The sequence below is a fragment of the Tupaia chinensis genome, unplaced genomic scaffold (genome assembly GCF_000334495.1).
Source record: "Tupaia chinensis unplaced genomic scaffold, TupChi_1.0 Scaffold000270_2, whole genome shotgun sequence".
Taxonomy (NCBI): domain Eukaryota; kingdom Metazoa; phylum Chordata; class Mammalia; order Scandentia; family Tupaiidae; genus Tupaia; species Tupaia belangeri.
The window spans coordinates 3,778,106-3,800,376 of record NW_006159751.1 but is presented as its reverse complement, the minus strand read 5'-3'; the positions used below and the strand labels follow the sequence as shown (position 1 = coordinate 3,800,376).

General features: G+C 40.2%; 2 protein-coding genes across 4 annotated transcripts in view; one reads left to right on the top strand and one right to left on the bottom strand.

The window, feature by feature from the left end:
* The window catches only part of PHTF1 (putative homeodomain transcription factor 1), a 48,018-nt gene extending 31,518 nt beyond the window's left edge, over positions 1–16,500 (top strand). For all 3 annotated transcript variants that reach the window (XM_006149620.3, XM_006149619.3, XM_027772312.1), the window contains 9 exons: positions 823–1,044; positions 3,197–3,325; positions 3,720–3,992; positions 5,338–5,469; positions 5,948–6,034; positions 11,740–11,895; positions 13,634–13,729; positions 14,986–15,111; positions 15,886–16,500. In XM_006149620.3, coding sequence (XP_006149682.1) covers positions 823–1,044; positions 3,197–3,325; positions 3,720–3,992; positions 5,338–5,469; positions 5,948–6,034; positions 11,740–11,895; positions 13,634–13,729; positions 14,986–15,111; positions 15,886–15,906 — 1,242 coding nt within the window. In that variant the 3' untranslated portion in view covers positions 15,907–16,500. The remainder of the gene's footprint in view (positions 1–822; positions 1,045–3,196; positions 3,326–3,719; positions 3,993–5,337; positions 5,470–5,947; positions 6,035–11,739; positions 11,896–13,633; positions 13,730–14,985; positions 15,112–15,885) is intronic.
* A 100-nt stretch (positions 16,501–16,600) lies between these two features.
* Positions 16,601–22,271, bottom strand: part of MAGI3 (membrane associated guanylate kinase, WW and PDZ domain containing 3) — a 302,211-nt gene continuing 296,540 nt past the window's right edge. Inside the window, exon 21 of the mRNA XM_014588240.2 lies at positions 16,601–16,704. Coding sequence (XP_014443726.1) covers positions 16,652–16,704 — 53 coding nt within the window. The 3' untranslated portion in view covers positions 16,601–16,651. The remainder of the gene's footprint in view (positions 16,705–22,271) is intronic.

The following is a 22,271-nucleotide window of genomic DNA, read 5'->3' as shown; positions in this document are numbered from 1 at the left end:
ACATCCATGTTTATTGTGGCATCATTCACAACTGGAATATTGTCATTCAGATGTGAGCAGAGTAGATGGCGGTGGTGTGGTTTCTTTTTTATTCTGATCAACAAGGCAGTCAGGGTCATGGAAAACCTTTCATGCATTACAGGAGAGCTAAATTGTCTGTGCTTTTCTTTGCCTGTTTATCCTTTAACATGTTGAGGCTGTCCCTTAGATGTGACTAGGCCTATAGTCAAGCTCATAATATTTTGAGTAAGGGACTCCATGTATGACAAAAGTCTTGGCCAAGCTCGTTGAAGGGGTCCTCTGGGTACGCTCACGGAAGTCATTCCCATCCCAGAGCACCTTAGTTGAATAGTCTCATATGACAGTAACTTCTTAGAGGGAGTCCTTTCAAACCCTTGCTTGCTAGAAACATCAGAGTTAACATTTATTTGTCCACTTTTCCAAGAACTTAATTATGATTTCTGGTGTACATATTATTGAAGTATATCTTTGTGGGCTCCAGAATGTTTTTTTAAGGCAAGCATACAGTGTATAATAATCAAATGAAGGATATATCTGTATTCATCTTCAACATTGAACAGTGAACTTTAATAGATCTAATTTTTTCTCGAAGTACATGTGAAATTGTCCACATTTTTTTTTCAGAGTTAAACATTTAAATGCGAAAGTATATCATTGTTATGTGAAGCCTTGTGAAGAAAAGAATATATGGTGATTGACTCACGAGGCTTATAGATAAACTATTCAGTTTTATTTCAGATACATAATTATCTTTAAAGCTGAATTAATCTTTTGTTTGTTTTTTTTGGTTTTCTTTTAAAGGGCTCTAGATCTGGTGTGAGTGGTGGCTCTCGAAGCATCAACATGTCAAGAAGAGACTCAGAAAGCACCCGCCACGACTCAGAGACGGAGGATATGTTATGGGATGACCTGCTGCATGGCCCAGAGTGCCGGTCATCTGTCACCAGTGACAGTGAGGGGGCCCATGTGAATACTCTTCACTCAGGGACCAAACGTGACCCCAAAGAGGATGTTTTTCAGCAGGTGTGTGAAGGTGATGATAGTAACACTGTATACCGTTTTTCAGGCACTGTGTTAGTTCATTTAACTGTATAATGATCCCATAATGTAGGTACTATTTTTATCCCCAATTTAGAGACAAGGAACTTGAACACAGTTTATCAGTGAAGATGTTGGAATTAGAACTCAGAGAGACATACTTTAGAATTGCTGACCTAAGTTTTTTTCATAATATTTTTCTCATTAGTTTTTTTTTTTTTTTTGAGAGGTTCTTGCTATAGCATGCATGTGCTCGCCAGAAAGAGAGAGAGAGACAGAGAGACAGAAAGCGAGAAATCGCCCCCCAGGGGGGATGGCCACATCACAATCTCTTCTCCTCCATTCTCTTCTTGGGATCTTGGGCACGGACGCACACGCACCCGGCATGAGCTTAAGCCACTAGATCTGGGACTTGAACCGCAGTTGACTACATGGGAGTCCAGCGACATAGCCATTACACCAACTGCTGGTCCCTTTCATTAGTTTTTTTAGAACAATTATTAATGTTCACTTTGTAAGAACAGAGTTGTTTGATTGGTGTGTCTGCCTTATATTAGGCAGCCTGAGCAGTCCTTCTAAAACTCAGGTCTGATAATGCCACTCCCTTTAAAATCCTTTTTTCTATCTTTGGAATATTTGCTTTTGTTCCTTTATTTGGTCTAAAGCGGTCTCACCTCTGACTGTTCCCTACCCACTCCTCACACAGTTACTTTAATTCGAGAGCACACCTTCCTGTTCCTGGTATGTACCAGTCCTCATATATTTCTGGCCCTTTACACACTGGTTACACATGGTAGGCCCTTTTCTTTAGTATTCATTCCTTTGACTCACTCTGTTTTATTTTCTAGGCAGGTCTTGGCTCCAGTGACACTTCCTTCAGGAGCCTTTCCCATACACTCCTAAAGCACCCTTTCCTTTCCATACCGTGCTGTAGAGTAGCTTCATCTAATTATGCCTCTTTGAGAAGATTAAGCTTCCTGATAGCAAGGCCATCTATCTTGTTCTCCAGTGTATACACACTGCATGTTACATAGTAGGTGCCTCCTAAATATTTATTGGATAAATCATTGAATCAGTGAATAAAAATCAATAAATGCTCATTAGCATTACCCTAAGCATTGTGGTAGAAAACGAAGGAACATGCTATACGGTCCTTTTCTAGAAACTTATATTTTACTTTGGGGACAAAATGATCATATAGGAAGTAGGATGCTACCTTATTGGGCTAGCAGATGATGTAGTGGTTACATCACTGGACTCCCACACGGCCAACCATGGTTCGAGTCCTAGACCTCAGGGCTTGAAACTCTTGCCAGGTGCGTGTGTGTGGATGCCCAAGATCCTGAGAGGAGAATGGAGGAGAAGGGATGGTGGCATGGCCATCCCTCCTAGGGTTGGGGGGGTGTGATTTCTCATTTTCCCTCTTACTCTCTCTCTCTTTCTGGTGAGTGCATGTGCCCTATGGCAAAACAAAACAAAACAAAACAACAAAAAACACCTCTTTTTTGAAAAAAGAAGTACCATACTATTAGATGCTAATTTATAGACTATAAGGGTTTTAAACTTTAGAGAAGGGCAAAAGGGAGGTTAATGGCTGTCAGAGAGGACCCTGTTGGTGAATGGGACTTCATGAAGAGTAAGACATAACATGGCAGAGGAGGTCAAGGACTGCTTTCATCATACTGTTTCCTCTTGAGCTTGAGTTTTTTGTGTTTTCCTGTGTCCAAGTTAGACCAGAGGGAGGCTTAACTCCACAGTCGTTCACGGATGTGTAAAGCTGCTTAGAGCCGCTCCTGCTATTCCCAGTGCAGTCGCATTGGTCTAGAAATTCTTTCTTCCCTAACGTCTATGAATACACCAGCTTATCCTCACTTCTGCACCTTTTGAGAGGGAAGTAACCTTGGAGATCATGGAATCCTACCTCGAATTATAGAAGATTTAGCTTCTCTCCAGATAATGACTGAGTATAGAGAAAAGGACCAGAAGCCAGCCTCGTGGAGGTGGTTATCGGAATTTTGTGAGAGAGAGACTGGTGAGGCTGAACACGGGTGAATGCGTCGTGGGGTTGCACAGAGGGAGAGAAAAACTAAAGCAGGAAAGGAGTGAATGGAAAACAGATTTCTATTTTTCTTCTCAGAACCATTTATTCTGGCTTCAGAACTCAAGTCCTGCCTCTGATCGAGTTAGTGCAATAATCTGGGAGGGAAACGAGTGCAAAAAGATGGATATGTCTGTGTTGGAAATAAGCGGCATCATCATGAGCAGGGTAAGAGTGCACGTGTTTTCAGCACGTCGGCCCAGTGGCCGGAGCTGTGTCTACGATTCCAGAAGCTCTGCTTTTGAAACAGATTTTATACACACACACTGGGATATCTGTGTGTGTGTGTGTATTTATATATATTAGTTGTGTAGTCAGTCTTTACGTGGTATCTGTTTTGTTACACATGATCTCTATTAGGATACTCAGTCATGCAGGTCTACTCTACCTATTTCATTTAGGCCTAATTTTTAATAAGATCTACAAAATTGTAAGCACACATGTCATTTTTATTTATAACATTAAAATGTATTTTTAATAATCTAAATAGCATTTAATAAATAATGCTTTGTAACTCCATTTAGCTTTGTGGTAATGACAGAAATTTCATATTAATTTCCAGGTTAATGCATATCAGCAAGGAGTAGGTTATCAGATGCTGGGAAATGTCGTCACCATTGGATTAGCTTTTTTTCCATTTCTGCACCGACTTTTCCGGGAGAAGAACTTTGATCAACTCAAGTCCATTTCTGCTGAGGAGGTCTTGACTCTCTTTTGTGGGGCGCCACCTGTTACACCTGTTATTATTTTGTCTATAATTAACTTTTTGGAAAGGTTGTGTCTTACTTGGATTTTTTTTTTCATGATGTGTGTGGCAGAGAGAACATATAAACAGGTCAGTGGACAAATACGTGCTATGTCTTCCCCCTGTTTTGGAGTGTGATACAGCTTTGAATTGCTTTGGTCCTCTTGATATCGTTTCTTCCTAAAAGTGAATGTGGGCAATGCAGGGTTGCTAAATGGACTTGGTTCGTGTGGGTTTAACATCCATGTTATTGGCTGTTTACAAATTGCATGTTGCAGTCTGAAGTTCTGTGGTGCTGCATGTGTAGAGGCGGCTTAGCCAGTGAGCAAGCCAGCTGACTGCTCTCACATGCCCTCAGCGTGCCGTAGCGAATCCTAGAGCTTCTCAGGGTGGTACTGTTTTTGTGAAAAGTGGCCAAGCAAGAAATAAATTCATTGAAATTCGCTAAGTGTTTTAAAATGAGAACATAAATTGGTAATATGCAAAAGAAACATGATTTTGAATGAAATTGTTATTTGGAAATAAGCCAGAATCATGTATAAACATTTGAGTTTGTGAGGTCGGGGGTTTCACAAAGGCCTTCAAAGAATATTCCTTGCAAATGTTAAGAGTGAGCCATATTGTGCAGAAGTACACGAGGAGGGGCCGGCAGGTGACATGGTGGTTAAGGGTGCTGGACTCCCACATGGCTGACTGTGGTTTGAGTCTCGGACCTGGCAGCTTGCTCACTTTCCCTCTCTCTCACCCTCTGTCCCTCTCTGGTAAAATTAAAAAAATAAATAAAGTTAAATAAAATAATTCTTAAAAAAAAAAAAAAAGTACATGAGGGTGTCTTCATAAAGTTCAAGGATATGGGGACCAGCAGATGGCATAGCGGTTAAGTCACTGGACTCCCACATGGCAGACTGTAGTTCGAGTTCCAGACAGTGACTTGAAAATAAGTCTGGGTGCGTGCGTGCGTGCGTGCGTGCGTGCGTGTGTGTGTGTGTGCCCAAGATCCCAAGAGAATGGAGGAGAAGGGATTGCAGCATGACCATTCTCTCTGGGGGGAGATTTTTCACTTTCCCTCCCTCCCTCACTCTGTCTGGTGAGCACACATGTCCTATTACAAAAACAAAACAAAAACATTCAAGGATAAGGCATATTATGAAAAAAACTATGCATAGATTTCAAAATTATTTTTGTACCAAAGTACTTGTACTTTATTCTATTTTCCACTAACTTTTTGAAGTCTCCTCTTGTATTTGGAAGCATCAGGGTAATGAGCTATTAATGAAATTTTTTCACTACCTATTATAGTGATTGCTGATTGGAATTCTGTTCTTTTAAAGATTTTTTTTTATATACTGGGGATATTGTTGACAGTTACATGAATACACACATAGAGACACATTCATACATTTTACTATGTGATTTTTTTTTTAACTTCTTATAGAGATTTTTATTTGCAAAACTCTTCAGCCATATTACTTCTGCCAGAAAAGCTAGGAAATATGAAATACCTCATTTCAGACTTAAAAAGGTGGAGAACATTAAAATATGGTTATCACTGCGCTCCTATCTAAAGGTGAGTTTTATTTGATTAGCAGTAGAACACACACAGAAACCGTGCAGGGAACAAGTGAAGCTCCTGGCAGCCGTTTCCGGGGGTGGGGAAGGGCTGGGTATGGGGCGGGGTGTGCACCTGGCCAGCAGACTTTGTGGGTGAGTTAGACGTACGTGATCCAGCCGCAGCGCTGTGAGGATCGGTCAGTAAGAGCTCAGAGAGGGGAAAAGACAATTTTAACTTCCTAACCAGAGTGATCAGTTAGCTACTGCATCTCTTCTGACTTCTTTGGGAAATATTCCAGTTGATATATGTCAATGAATTAGTCACCCTCTTAGTTTGGAAATGCTTAGTTAAACTTGCTAAGATCCTATGTCAGAAACTTCTTATACATGTTTACTTAAACATTAATGTGGCAAGATTTGGAATGTTACTGATAGGAGGGCTGTTAGTATTTGTGGCAGTAATCTGAAATGCTAACGTGTATCTCACTTCACAGAGACGGGGTCCACAGCGTTCAGTCGATGTAGTTGTGTCTTCAGTCTTTTTACTGACGCTTTCGATTGCGTTCATTTGTTGTGCCCAGGTAAAATTTCCTATCTACTTTAATGGAAAATGGAAATCTGGAGGTAGGGTTCACTTTGTCTTAGACCAGGTCACTGGTGTTTACATGTAATGTTATCTGTCTTGTTAGTTTGGGTATTTGTTATTTTTCTTTCTGCAATGGGAATAAAGTTAACTCTGAAGTCCTTTAAGACTCTTGGATCTGGACTAGCCTGTGGTTTGGTGGTTAAGGCAGCTTGATCCCACATGACTGACAGCACAGTTCAAGTCCCGGACCTGGCGGCTTGAAAAACTAGCTGGGTGTATATGTGTGCCCAAAGTCCTGAGAGGAGAGACAGAGACGAGAGCACCATAGGAGGTGCTTTCTCACTTTCCCTCCTCTTTTTTTTTTTAAGAATTATTTATTTAATTTTATTTATTATTATTTTTATTTCTAATTTGAACATAGAGAGAAAGAAAGGGAAGGTGAGAAATCAAGCCACCAGGCCCAGCACTCAAACTGTGGTTGGCCATGTGGGAGTCCAGTGCCTTAACTACCATCCACCTGCTGGCCCCCTCTTTTTCCCTTTTTCTCTTTTCTCTCTCTCTGGGGTGAGTGCATGTGGCCTTTAGCAAAATAAAAAAAAAAGGAAAAAGAAAAGACTCTCACTCAGGTCACTCTAATTTAGTTTTATTTGGATTTTTTTTTAACTGATAATAAAGCTGTCATACCATGATCATTACAAGATAATGATTTTCTTACTACTTCATTCCTTCTACCTTGATTAGTTGTCACTCATAGGCAGACCTTCTCTTTGCCATTCATATTTTACACAGTGGAATCATGTCCTTATTTTTATCCAGTGGGCTACAATCTGTTATAGTATTTGTTTTGATGCCAACATTGTTTCAGATTTGACCCTTTGAAGCTTCTTCGTGTGTGTGTGTGTGTGTGTGTGTGTGTGTGCTTTTTTTTTTTTTAAAAAAAGAGATTTTTTTGCTATACCTATCTCTCGACAGGGCGCTTGCACTCGCTGGAGACACAGAGAGAGAGAGACAGAGAGAAAAAGTGAGAAATCACCCCAGGACACACACGCTCACACATGCCTGGGATGGGTTTCATGCTGCTGGGTCCAGGATGTGAACTGCGGTTGGCCATGTATGAGTCCAGTGCCTTAACAAGTACGCCACCTGCTGGCCCTCCTGTGTCCTTTTGACAGGTCTTTCTAGCTTATCTTTTAAGTACTGCTATACTTTATGCATTATAAGAAGTTATAAGCTTATCTTCATACTTTCCCATTTATTGAGTTTTAACTTAATTCTGCTGTGGCTAGAGAATCCCTTTATTGGTGGTTTCTCTCTCTGTACTTTTATTTATAGTTACTGACAGTCAACTTTGGTCTGAAAATATAAAATGAAAACTCTCAGAAATAGATAGTTCCGGGGACCAGCAGTTGGCGTAATGGCTATGTCATTGTACTCCCATGTAGCCGACTGCAGTTTGAGTCCTGGACCCGGTAGCTTAAACTCATGCCAGGCACATGTGCGTGCATGCCCAAGATCTAGAGAGGAGAATGGAGGAGAAGGGATTGCGGCCTGGCTATCCCCCCTGGGGGGTGATTTCTCGCTTTCTGTCTCTCTGTTTCTCTCTGTCTTTCTGGCGAGCGTGTGCACCCTATAGCAAAAAAAAATCTCAAAAAAAAAAAAATCGTAAGTTTTAAATTGTGTACTATTCTGAATAGCACGGTGACATCTTGCACATTCTGTCAAGCCTGGGACGTGAATCGTTCCTTTGCCCAGTGTATCCATGCTGTGCATGCTGCCTGGCTGCCTATCCGTTAGACATCTCAGTTAAAAAATTGGCTGTCCTGATGTCAAGTCTTTGTCTTTCAATAACCCTTATTATTTTTTAGTAATGGCCCCAAGGTGCAAAAATAGTGATGTTGGCAATTTGAATATGTCAAAGACAAGTTATAAAGGGCTTCCTTTAAGGAAAAAGGTAAAAGTTCTTGATTTAATAAGGAGAGAAAGAAAATCATATGTTGAGAATTAAAAACTACAATGAGAACAAATCTCCTAGCCATAAAACTGTGAAGAAAGAAGAAATTTGTGCTAGTGGGGCCAGCAGGTGGTGTGGTGAAGATGTTGGACTCCCCCATGGCCAATCCTGGTCAAAGTCCTGGGCCTGATGGCTTGCTTTCTCATTCTCTCTCTCTCTGGTGAGCACATGTATCTTATAGCAAATTTAAAAATAAGAAATAAAATTATTTGTGTTAGTTTTGCTCTTGCACTTAAGGCTGCCCAAGTTACAGCCACAGTGCATGGTAAATGCTTAATTTATCATCTCTCTCTCTCTTTCTGTTTCTGTTGAGCACATGTGCTCTCTGGCAATGAAACAATATATGGAAAAGGCATTTGATGTGAGGATGGGAAGACATGAAAAGAAATGTGTTCCCATTCGTGGTGGTTGGGTTCAGTATTGTCTGCAGGTTCAGATATCCACGGGGACTTGGGACTTAGTTATATGGGCAGGCGGGGACTGCTGCCCGTAGTAAAGCCATTCAGGGTATGTCTTTAGTTCTTTGAAACATGTACAGGGTTACTTTATTATCCAGCCTATGTTCAGTTTTATTAAGTCTTCTAACAGCACTTTGGAAGGATTTGTTTTGTCTTGTTGAGAGCAGTGTTCTCAGGGTACCAGCAGGCCAAGGTTCTTAGTTGCATTGCTCAGATTGCCCATATCTTTCTCATTGTTTGGCCTGCTTACGTCAGACACTGGAAAAAGTGTGTTTGAGGCTACTAGGATTGTGAATCTGTCTATTCTCCCTTTTATTTCTGTCAGTTTTTGCTTTACATACCTCATGAAGCTGTGTAACTGGGTAGATCCAGTTTTAGAATTGTTATCCATTCTCTTGGCAGATTGACTTTTATGTCATTTATAGTTGTTGTTATTTTTTTTTAATCTAGGTTCTAATTCAGAGTCACATATTGCATTGTTCTTCAGTCTCCTTTAATCTGGGAAAGTATCAGGGTTTTTTTTTTTTCTTTGTTTGTTTTGTTTTGGTCTTTCATGACCTTACAGAATTCTATTTCTAATGTTTCTATGAACACTTGATCTTATATTAATATATACTAGTTGTATCTTGATTAGTTTGTGTATATTATAGCTTTGTCTACACTCTTTTTATTAGACTTTCAGTATATCTTTTATAATGAGCATGGCCTTTTTTTTTTTTTTAAGAATTATTTACTTAATTTGGGACCAGCAGTTGGCATAATGGCTGTGTTGCTAGACTCCCATGTAGCCAACTACAGTTCAAGTCCCAGACCTGGTGGCTTAAACTCATGCTAGGCACATATGCATTCGTACCCAAGATTTCTAGAGGAGAATGGAGGAGAAGGGATTGCAGTGTGGCCATACCCCCTGGGGGGTGATTTCTTGCTTTCTGTCTCTTTCTTTCTGGTGAGCGCACGCACCCTATAGCAAAAAACTCTAAAAAAATGAATTATTTAATTTATTATTATTATTATTATTATTATTATTATTATTTTTAACTTGTTATAGTAATCAGAAAGAGACAGAGACAGAGAGACAGAGAGAAAGCAAGCTGCCAGGTCTGGGACTCAAACCAAGGTTGGCCATGTGGGAGTTCAGCACCTGAACTACCATGCCACCTGCTGGCCCTGCTTATTTCTTTTTTTGTTGTTTTCTGCTATAGGGCCTATGTGCTTGCCAGAGAGATGGAAAGTGAGAAATGATGCCCCAGGGGGACAGCCACACCACAATTCCTTCTGGTTCATTCTCTTGGGATTTTGAGCATGCACACACATGTGCTTTTTTCAAGCCTTCAGGTCTGGAACTTGAACCATTGTTAGCCATGTGGGAATCCAGTGCCTTAACCACCATGCCACTTGCTGGTCCAGCTTGTTTCTTTCTTTTTTTTTAAAGAGAGATTTTTGCTATAGGGTACATGCTCTTGCTGGAGAGACAGAGAGAGACAAAGTGAGAAATAATCCCCCCCAGGGGAGATGGCCATGCTGCAATCCCTTCTCCATTCTCCTCCTGGGATTTTGACCACACATGCACACATGCCTGCCAGGACTCGAACTATGGCTGGCCATGTGGGGTCCAGTGTCCTTGGTCACCATGCTACCTGTTGGCTCCTTCATTTTCATTTTTGAAGATATTTTTTACCAGGAATTCCAGAATGGCAGTTATTTTATTGGGTCATCGGAAAAGTCATGATGTATTTTTCTGTTTTTCTTTGCAAAAACGCATCTTGACTTTTCTGATGATCTGATATTTCATCACTTTCAGGATTCTATTGCATTCTGGTTTACATATTCTATCTTTAGAAATTAGCTGTTAGTCTCCTTGCTGCTCTTTAAAAGTAAGGAGGGGCCAGCAGGAGGCATAGTGGTTAAGGTGCTGGACTCACACACGGCTGACCATGTTTTGAGTCCCAGATCTGGCTGCTTGAAACTCAACCGGGAGTGTGTGCACGCGTGCCCAAAATCCCAAAAGGAGAATAGAGGAGAAAGGATTGTGGTATGGCCATCACCCTCCTGGGAGTAATTTCTCACTTTCTGTCTCTCTGTGTCTTTAGCAAGCACACGTACCCTTTAGCAAAAATCTCTCTTAAAAAAAAAAAAAAAAGGGAAGGAACTTTTTTTTTAAGAGGGATTTTTGCCTTAGTGTATGTGTGCTTGCTGGAGAGAGAGACAGAGACAGTACGAGGGAAAGTGAGAAATACCCCCTGCCCCCAAGGGGATGGCCATGCTGCAATCCTCCATTCTCCTCCTGGGATCTTGGGCACACATGCACACACTCCTGGATGAGTTTCAAGCTGCCAGGTCTGAGATTTACCGTGGTCAGACATGTTGGAATCCAGTGACGTAACTGCTATGCCATCTGCTGGCGCTAGCAGCTTTTTCCTTTGGCTGATTTTCCCTGTTTTTCTTTGTGTTTGGTTTTGCGGCACTTGGGCTGTAATTTGCATATTATCTCTTGCTGGGTCACAGATTGCATCATTTTCCTGAAGAGAGGAGTCTGGGTTGCCACTAATTGTTACTTCCCCCTCCTAATCCCCCTCCTAATTATAATTAATTGACAGGAACATCTGACCCAAATTAAGCCCATCATATTCTCTCTTTTGGGAGGTTAACTCAGAAGATAAAATGTCAGTGGTAGACTTTGGAGAAGAAAGTCTGGGTGGGAGTCAGAGGGTGACATGGTAAAACAAAGGTTGTCGGATGAACGGTCAGTATACACTAAGCGTACACACAAGTGCCTGTCATCCTGGCTGACTGAAATGCTGGTGGGGGTGGGTTATAGCATAGGATCCTGCTTATTTTTTTCTTTCTCTCATAAAATGAATGGATAGGTAGATTTAAAGAGAAGAAACATTGGGCCCTACCTCAGGGTACAGGTGGTAATGTACTGATCTGTAGTACTGGAAGCCATTATGGGTAACCTCAGGTTTGGATCTTGAGTCAACCTGAAAATGTGCTGGGTGTTGGTTGCACCCAAGATCCTGACTAGCTGGAGGACTGGGAAGAAGGGATCTTGGTTGTGAGGAGATCCTGGTGAGGGTAGCTGTCTGTCATTCCCTCTCCAAATCATGAAAAAAAAACCCCAAAAACGTGTGTGTGTGTGTATAATTCTTGACAGTGTTTTTAAATTGATAAAGGAGTAATTATGATTTTAAGACAAATGAAAAACTTAACTTATTTTGGTTCCTTGTATAGGTTCTCCAAGGACATAAAACTTTCCTGAATGATGCTTATAATTGGGAATTTTTGATTTGGGAAACAGCTTTACTGCTTTTCTTACTGCGACTGGCATCACTGGGGTCTGAAACCAATAAGAAATACAGCAATGTTTCGATCTTACTTACTGAACAGGTATTGATTGGTTCTGTCAATTTGGTTCAGGGTTAGTGGCATAATATACTGTAAGATTTGTGCAGAGAATTCAGGATCGGATTACTGTCTAGCTATGTGGCCTCAAAAGTCAGTTTGCCCTTTTTGTAATCGTTTGTTTCTTATAAAATGGGTATAAAATCGTCCCTACCTACTCCCAGGATTGTGAGAATTAAGATCTAATGGACTGGGACTGGCAGTTAACTGTAATGGCTAGGTCGCTGGACTCCCACGTAGTCGACTGCGGTTCGAGTCCCGGACCTGGCGGCTTAAACTCATGCTGGTGTGTGTGCGTGAGCACCCAAGATCCCGAGACAAGAATGGAGGAGAAGGGATTGCGGCATGGCCTTCCCCCCTGGGGGGTGATTTCTCGCTTTCTGTCTCTCTGTCTCTGTCTGTCTGGCGAGCGCACGTGCCCTATAGCAAAAACCTCTCCAAAAAAAAAAAAAGAAAAAAAAAAAGAAAAAAGAGTGAAAAAAAGGAAAAAAAGAGATCTAAAGGACTGAAAATACCTTGAGTATTACAAAAGTATTTTTATTGATGGTGATGGAGCATGCTTTTGAGCATATATTCTACATCAAATATTAGATCTTTAGAGTAGTTAGTTGTCATTTAACATGTTTCATAAACTTCTTGAATTTCTTCCATAATAGCCATAGAACACATTACTTAGTGTTTAGAAATTGCTTGTTTTTCAGTATGTGCATAGATAATAAGATCGAGAAATGTTTCTTATAGAGTAGTATAAAGTGTGTTTTTCAAAATGTTATTTTTAATATCATTTTATCCATAAACTTTATTTTTTAAAATAATTATTTATTTAATTTTATTTACTTATTTTAATTTGACCAGAGAGGGACAGAGTAAGAGAGAGAGAGAGGGAAAGTGAGAAGGCAAGCTGCCAGATCTGGCACTTAAACCTTGGTCAGCCATGTGGGAGTCCGGTGCCTTAACCACCACACTATCTGCTGGCTCCTATCCATAAACTTTAAATAAAAACATCTATTATCTAGATTTTTTTTTCTTTGTCTTAGAATCATATTGGATAATTCTTATGAGGGTAAGTAGAATTAGTAAGTTAAAAGCAGACATTATTTTTTATACCACAAATGTTTAATGAGAATGTTAAGATTATTTGGGGGAGGGAACCAAGATGAATAAGATTCAGTTTGTGAACTGAAGGAGTTTTTATGCTAAGTATGTTATATTACACTTAATATTTTTTTTATTGTTTTGACATTTATATTGTTTAATTATTATTAATTTTTTGAGAGATTTTTGCTATAGGGCATGTGTGCTCGCTGAAGAGACAGAGAGACAATGAGAAATCACCCCCCAGGGGATGGGCATGCCAAATCCCTTTTCCTTCTTTCTCCTCCTGGGATCTTGGGCATGCGTGTACATGCTCCTGGTGTGAGTTTGAAACCACTGGATCTGGGACTCAAACCGCAGTCGACCATGTGGGAGTCCAGCAACACAAACACTATGCCATCTGCTGGTCCTGTATATTGCTTAAGTGTTGTTTCTTTACAAAGTACTTTTTCTTTGCTCAAGGGACACTGACTAGAGATAGGGGCTAGGGTTCATGACACTTTTCCTATAGAAATAGCTGTTGGAATTTCAAACTTTATTTTACTTGAAGACATAATCCTTGAAATGTGCAATATTTTACATTGTATGTATGTTTTATATGAAATTTAATCTATATTTCTTTTCTCAGATTAATTTATATCTTAAGATGGAAAAAAAGCCAAATAAGAAAGAGCAGCTCACTCTGGTGAACAATGTGTTAAAGCTGTCTACCAAGTTGCTGAAAGTACGTGCTGTCCTGTCCCATGCTTTCACTACTACATTGCAATTAGAGACACTTCTCTGAGAAAACACCGAATGCAGACACCAGGAAGAGGGTTGGGAATAGAGACTCCAGCAGCAGTGACGGGGGCAAGAGTCATGGCAGCTGCCAGAGCAGAGCTGAGGACACAGGTTGGGCACCCTGGTCAAGGTCATGAAGATCAAGTCCCTGGAGGAGGTCTTCTTTTCTTGCCCATTAAAGAATCGGAGCCCACTGATTTTTCTCTGGGGACATTTCCTCAAGGACAAGATGTTGCCTGTCAACCATAGGCTCGTGCTGGCCAGTAGACCAGGTTCAAGGTGTTTGTCACCAGGGAGCTACAGTGGCCATGTTGGTCTGGTGTCAGTGCTCTGGGGAAGTAGCTAGTGCTGTCACCATTGTGGAGCTCTACATTGTCCCTGTGTGAGGAGGCTTCTGGTTAAAAAAAGGATCAGCAAGCCCCATGGGAACCTTTAAGGTGACTGGCCCCCGCAGCTCTGTGTTGGTGGCTTCATCCTGGTCCCTGGAACACTGGCATCCTTTTGGCCCCTGTACCCAAAACACTGCTGTTGAAGGCTGGAATCTATGGTTGTACCTTGGCCAGGAGCGATGTGGTCACTCTGGACAACTTCTCCAAGGCCACGTTAGTTGTTCTTCCCAAGACCTGCAGCTGTCTGCCCTGGTGTTCTGCAAAGAGGCATGGTACTAAGGCTGCCTGTTAGGACTTTACAGATCATGGCCTCCAGACCCACACCAGCCTCTGTGCAGAGGACCCAGGCTCTGTTTGTAGCCACCACAGTGTTTTTGTAGAAGAAAAGTTAAGTGAATTATGCTTGTTGTTAATAAGTTAATTAGTTAAATCATTGCATTATTCTTTGAGATAGAGACTAATAACAGGTGCTAGGCTGTATAGATTCAAAATTCTAGCCTGATGATTTTGGGTTATTAACTATCTAAGAAGAATATTCCGATCATGTTACCCAGGTTGTGTTGATTGCTGTTGCCTGTCATTTTAAAAATTTCCTTTTTTAAACCATAAATAAATATTGCTCATATCCACCTTACGTTTAATGAGTGGAAAAGTAGGTGAGAGTACATTATGAATTTTTTGAAAGTAGCTCCTGCCTATCAAGGGAAGATCATTTTAAATAATCATTCTCTCCCAAACTTTAAAAAAACAGTAAGAAGTCACAGATAGCTGTTGAGAAATCATGTATCTTCGCTCTTTCATGTTTCTGTAGGAGCTGGACACACCATTTAGACTCTATGGATTGACAATGAATCCCTTAATCTACAATATCACAAGAGTAGTTATCCTTTCTGCTGTCTCAGGTGTTATAAGTGATCTTCTAGGATTTAACATAAGAGTAAGTATGTCTACTACTCTATAGCATCGTAATTATACTATGTATAATAATCTGTGCTCTTCAAACTTTGTGTGCGTGTATATAGTTAGCATAGACATAACTTTTGAAGTCAAGAAATGGGCATTTTGATTGCTGGTCCACAGGCTTCTCAGTGTAAGTTCTCTCATTTTATTCAAGTACAATAGCCTGTACTCTGGCATGGAATAAAGAGTCAAGTTTGAGTTGATGCCATTTGATTAGCATGGGCTGGGTAAGGGTCTTAGGCTCTGATCCAGGGAAATGCACAGAGGTAGAATGAGTGAGAACCAACTGCTCGTGAACCGCAGTGTGTCTTTATGCCCTGGGAGTTTTAAATATATTTCTTTGTTGCTCTACAATTGCTAATTACCAGAGTTGGCACTTTTCTTTTTTTAGTTTTGTCATAGGGTGCATGAGATAGAGACAGAGAGAGAGGGGAAATGGGAAATCCCCTCCCCCCACCCCCCAAGGAGAGATCCCCACACCACAGTCCCTTCTCTTCCATTCTTCTCTCAGGATTTTTGACACGCACGCACGCACATGCATTCAACATATTTTTCAAGCCACTGGGTTCAAGACTCGAATTGCACAGTCAGCCATGTGGGATTCAGCTGCCTTAATCAACACAGCACTGGCTGGCCCTGGAACTTTTTCTTCTTAAGTAAACAGTTCTTGGTTCATAGTCATGTAAATGTACCTGTCAGTCCCATCTGATTGTCTTAAAACTAACTTATCCTGGTGATTTTCCTTTCTTAGCTGTGGAAAATTAAATCATAAGCTGAGGCATATGCCTGAACTCTCTGCTGTGGTTGGCATCAAATAATTACCCATTAAGGAAAGAGGCGACTGCGGGAATCAGTGAACTACTCACCTGCTTGTTCACACGCACAGGTGCTCTAAACTCTGCCAGATACAACGAATGGTGTTTCCGGAGGAGCAAGTCATTTCCCAGCTGGATGTGCATGCTAAAAACCCATGTTTTCAAACAATAGGAGCAGTCAACAGACTAAAGACTGTGCGTGTTATGGTAACACAAGGGCAGTTTTCTAAGGAAATTTATTCTGGGCACTTCAGTACTGTCATAGTTAAATTTACCGGATGAGGTCTTCTGGGTAACTGTGGTAGATGCCCAAAGCATCAAGCAAAGATCTTTTATTGGAAGTATACAAATTTAATAATTTTTTATTATAGTCTATGAAATCGGAAATTTCATTTCTCTATAAAATAGAGACCAACAAACTATTTTAGGTTAAATACAAATAAAAGGACTTTACTGGAGAACTTCAGTTTCTAGGCATTTTGTTGTTGTTAAAGGAAAAAAATAACTTTTTTTTTAATTGCCAGGGAGTATGTGTGCTCACTAGAGAGAGAGAAAGAGGGGGAGAGAGAGAGCACCCTCCAATGCTGTGTGGTCATGCTATAATCTCCTCTCTTCCATTTCTCCGTCCTGTTGGAATTTTAGGCACACATGCACACGTGTCCAGCGTGTTTCTCAATGCTGGAGCCAGGATACGAACTGCAGTCAACCATGTGGAATCCAGCTCCTTGAACATTTTAAACTGAGTTTCCGTTGAACTGTGGAGACATTTTTAGTTTATAATTCTGAATTAATTCTAAACTGTATAGTTGGTTAAAGAGTCATGCATATAATAGGCTCTGTAATTCAGCATGAGAAATTGAAGTACACGCTAACTCATCCATGTCCATCATACAAAAATGGCTTTCATGTAGATCATCTGAGCTGTGTTTCCTAACACAGTTACTGCTTTTCTTTTCTTTTCTTTCTTTCTTTTTTTTTTTAGAGGTTTTTGCTATAGGGCACATGCACTTGCCAGAAAAACAGAGAGAAACAGAGAGACAGAAAGTGAGAACTCACCCCCTAGGAGGGATGGCTACACCATGATCCCTTCTCCTCAATTCTCCTCTCGGGATCTTGGGCATGCACACACACACACACGCCTGGCTTGAGTTTAAGCCACTGGGTCTGGGACTCGAACCATGGTCGACTACATGGGATTCCAGTGACATAGCCATTACGCTAACTGCTGGTCCCAAGTTACTGTATTTCTTAACACAAGCTTCATTAATAGTTTATCTGCCGTGCAACTTAATGTATCCCACCCTCAGTATGCTTTCAGGCCCTCAGTGTCTGTAATCAGCAAGCCATACCATGCCTTTGATGATGTGGATTTTCTTACACATCCTCTGCTACACACACACACATACACTGAAAACTCTAGTAGTAGTCTGTTATAATTCTTGCTCATTAAGTTACGTGCTTTGAAGAATCTCTTGGGGCAAATTGAAAACTGGAACATTTTAATAATGATTTATGAATTTTAAATTGAAATAATTTAGAAACTTGATTATTATATGTAAAGCATGCACTCAGTGTATTAGTTAAATGTATTCTAATATGCAGGAAGATTTGTGAGGTTTAAAGATTAATTTTTTCAAGTGTCTAGGAACTGAGATCAGAACTTCCTGGATTCGAATCCTTGGTGCAGCCATTTAGTAGCTTTATAACCTGGGACAAGTTAAATTTGCATCTTAGTTTCCTCACTAATAGGTTTATGAAGGTTAAATAGCATTATTATGTCAGAAACTTAGCATGCCGTATGTAGCACTTAGTAAATCCACTGTAAACATTTATTACTACTTAAAGCCCTTTACCAATATCACTGATGGATTCCTTTGAAGACAGGAACATAGGAAGAGAGGTTGCTGAGCTAGAAGTGGAATGCCAAAAGCATGCAGCCATTCTAAATGCTGCGTGAGAGTTATAATTGTTTTAGTGGTAAAACTCCACTATAGCGATTTACCTTTAGAAGAATTATTTTGTAGAGGCACTTCGTCTCAACAGATGGCACATAGAAAGTGTGCTTTTACTATTTCCCATAGGAGTAATGACAACTGTTTCAAATCCAAGAGTGAATTCAGCACTGATTTCAGATGAAGTGAGCTAATGCATTTTTGTTTCTTATAAAAGAAGTTCTATTTTTATTTGAAACTTTTATGTGGTAAATTCTTAAGTTTAAATGCGGTATTCAGAATATATTTGTTTACTCTTAGGGGTTGCCTTAGTTATTGTTTTGATGGTGTATACTTGATTTAAATTATTTTTTAGGTGGGTAAAATTATATGTAAGAATTGTTGTTCATATCAGAACCTTGGAAACCATTCTTGAATTCTTTATCTTCTTCATATCTCACATCTAATAAATGACCAAGTCTTCCAGTAATTATCTCCTACTCATCTAATTAAGTCTGTTCTCTCACCGCCACCACCTGAGTCTAAGTCAACATTCTGGTTTATTTTGAGTGAGTTTCTCCTCATTTATATGCATGGCTTCCCTCTCACTCAAGCCCAATCCATTCTTTTCAAAAAGGTAATGTGTCTTTTCTGAAATGTAAGTCTCATCAATTAGTATTGATTACTATCACTTTGAAAATAAAAATCTAAAATCACTCTAGCAAGGTATGTAAGGTATGTGTAGGCCCACCATGTTGAGAAGGATTTTTGAATCTTTATATTTCAAAGACACTATTTCTGGATATAAAATACAAGGTTTAAAGATGGGGTTGCTCCACTGACTCCTGGATTGCATTGTTTCTTTTCTTTCTTTTTTTTTTGGAGAGGTTTTCACTATAGGGCGCGTGTGCTCGCCAGACAGAGAGAAACATAGAGAGAGAAAGTGAAAAATCAGCCCCCAGGGGGGGATGGTCACGCCGCAATCCCTTCTCCTCCATTCTCCTCTTGGGATCTTGGGCATGCACGCACACGCGCCCAGCTGAGTTTTAAGCCACCGGGTCCGGGACGCGAACCGCTGTCGACTACTTGTGAGTTCAGCGACATAGCCATTACGCTAACTGCTGGTTCCCGTATTATTTCTTTTGAGAAGTCTGCTGTCACTCTTTGGTCTTCTGACTTTTTCTTTTTTTTGGGTAAGCTCAGTGCTTTTAGGATTTTTTATCTTTAACATCAAAGTTGTATAATTTAATATTTATTAAGAAATTTATTTATTTAGTTCCATTTGTTATTATTTTTAAAATTTGACCAGAGAGAGAGAGAGAGAGAAAGGAAAAGCGAGAAAGCAAGCCACTAGGTCCAGGACTCGAACCTTGGTTGCCATGTGGGAATCCAACTCCTTTAACCACCACGTCACCTGCCAGTCCCTTGTGTACTTTAATCTTAACGTGCATTGGTATAGTTTTATGTTTTTTGTGACTGGGTGTTTGTTGAACTTACAGTTTTCATGATCAAATTTGGAAAAATGATGGCCATTCAAATAAATTTTCTATACTCCACTCTCATCCATCTCCTTCTGATACTGAAATTTACACGCATGATAGGCTACGTGAAGTTGTTCCTCAGCTCACTGAGGAACAATTTTCCAGTCTTCTTTCTCTTTAATTTTGGATGGTTTCTATTGCTGAGCCTCTTAGTTCATTCATCTGTTCTGCATTAATTTGCTGTTAATCTTATCCAATGCATTTTTCAACTCTAGAAGTTTGATCTTGGTCTTTTTTGTATCTCCCAGATCTTCCCTTAACATGCTTTTTTCTACCATGTTTAATATAATAAAAATACATTTATAATATGAATATTATATGCGGGCATTTAACTGCTCTAGATCGCTTAGGGATTTGTTTTTATTGATGGTTTCCTTCTTATTTGAGTTATATTTTCCTAAATTTTTACATGTCTGCTAATTTTTAATTGGCTAAGAATTTTACATTGTAGATGTTGGTTTTTGTGTCTACTTTTTATTTTTTTGGTAGCTCTAATTTTCTTATAGAGATTTTTGCTCTAGGGCATGTGTGCTTGCTGAGAGACAGAAAGTGAGAAATACCCCCCTCCCCAGGATGGTCACGTGGCAACCCCTTCTCCTTTATTCTTCTCTTGGGATTTTGGGCACACTTACGCATATGTGCCAAGCATGAGTTTCTACAGTTGGTTCTCCACAGTCCCATGAGTGAACATAAAGCAGAAACTACTTCCATCATTCTTTTTTCTTTTTTTTGGAGAGGTTTTTGCTATAGGGCGTTCGTGCTCACCAGACAGACAGAGAGACAGAAAGTGAGAAATCACCCCCCAGGGGGGATGGCCACACCGCAAGCCCTTCTCCTCCATTCTTCTCTCGGGATCTTGGGCACACATGCACACGTGCCCAGCTTGAGTTTAAGCCACTGGGTCCGGGACTCGAACCGCAGTCAACTACTTGAGAGTCCAGCAACATAGCCATTACGCCAACTGCTGGTTCCTTCTATCATTCTTTTTTTAAACCCTTCCTGAGGTGGCCTCCAAGGCCCTTCATTATCAGGCCTGCCTCTCTTTTCAGCTTTACCTGCTTCACTAGAACCTTACTCTTCACCTTACCAGCACACCGGCCTCCCTCGGTTCCTCCTTTCCACCAAGTTCTTTCACGTATCAGCCTTGTACAAGCTTTTTCCTTTTGTCTGGAATCTACTTTTTGAGGCCAATCTCTGGCTGGTTGCACCTTCTCTCTGCTGTCAGTTCCTTAGCGGGGCCTTCTCTCCTGTCCCTAATTAAAGTAGTTCGCCCCATTCTACCCGTTATCAGTTACACACTGTGCTGTGAATTTTCCTCCATGGCATTTATCCTGAGTAACATGGTTATTTTATTTTTTCCTGCAAGGTTGTTTTCTTCCCTGCCAGAATGTAAGCCCCTTGAAGGCAGGGACTGTTTCTTGTTCACGCCTAGGTCCTCAGAGTTCAGAACAGTACCTGACCCGTAATGCATGCTCAGTAATGATTTGCTGAATGAACAGACCTAACGTCATTTAACTTTCATGCCTTGCCTCCTCCCCCCGTTAGGATGGAAGAGTTTAATTTCCTGGTTCTCCTATTCTCAGTGCTTTGTTTATCCCTGTGTAATGCTTTGTAGGAACTTGGGCTTTTGTTTTTATTTCAAAAAAAGAATGAGACTCTTTGGTAATATTTACCTGTTACTGAGAAATGTAGCTACGATGTAAAAATAGAACTAGATTAGGTCATTCATACATTTAATTGGAACAGTAATAACCATAGATAAGAAAAACACCTGTTGACCTCATGTTATAAACTGCTGCTGTTTTGGGGAAAATGACCCCTCCTAGAATTGCTATGAAGGCATAATCTGCAAATTTATTTATGTACATTACGGCCCATGTATAGTATAAATACTTTAAAAAGTAGAATAGCCAACTGTTTGCCTAATGGAGTATGGTTCTCTTGATTTTTTTTTTTTTTTGAGAGATTTTTCACTGTAGGGCGCGTGTGCTCACCAGACAGACAGAGAGAGACATAGAGACAGAAAGCGAGAAATCACCCCCCAGAGGGGATGGTCACGCCGCAGTCCCTTCTCCTCCATTCTCCTCTTGGGATCTTGGGCACGCACGCACACGTGCCCGGCGTGAGTTTTAAGCCACCGGGTCCGGGACACGAACCACGGTCGACTACGTGGGAGTCCAGCAACATAGCCATTATGCTAACTGCTGGTTCCCTGGTTCTCTTGATTTTCAGACAAGTAGAAAAGTTGTGTAAATACCAAGATATATCACAAAGTGTAAGTTTATGGGTTTATGTTTTTATTTTTGGCTTATTATATTTAAAGGTCAGTGGGCCTTCTTTCAAATGAATGAAATTCACTTTTGAAAATGTTTACTTAGGTCTACACACTTATATAATAGCCAGATGAGTCTCACTCTTAAATCAGTGTGTGATTTGGGAATGTTAAGTAAATGCATTAAACTTAGTCTAATCTATGCATGGACTGACTTGTTTAGTAATTTTAAGTAATCTTTTGCTTCTTGCAGTTCTTGGTGCCCATGGTGAATAAAGAAGTTTGAATTTCATAAGTGTGCAATAATTGTATACCTTTGTTGCAGCGTATCTGGAGCATATAAGCTGTAAGAAGGTATTATCAAGTTAACAAATGGTTGCCCTTTGTTAAGGACAAAATAAACCTTATGATTTGTGAATTCACTAGTAGTTTTGCTTGACTTTAATGCAGATAGTGTAAAATGGTTACCCACAGTGTCTTTGTCAAAAGGTAGGTTTAGGCTAAATAAAAGCGCTTTGCCTAAGTTTTCTTAGTTTAATATAAACGTGAGAAAAATTCAGTTTTCTATTAGATAGAAT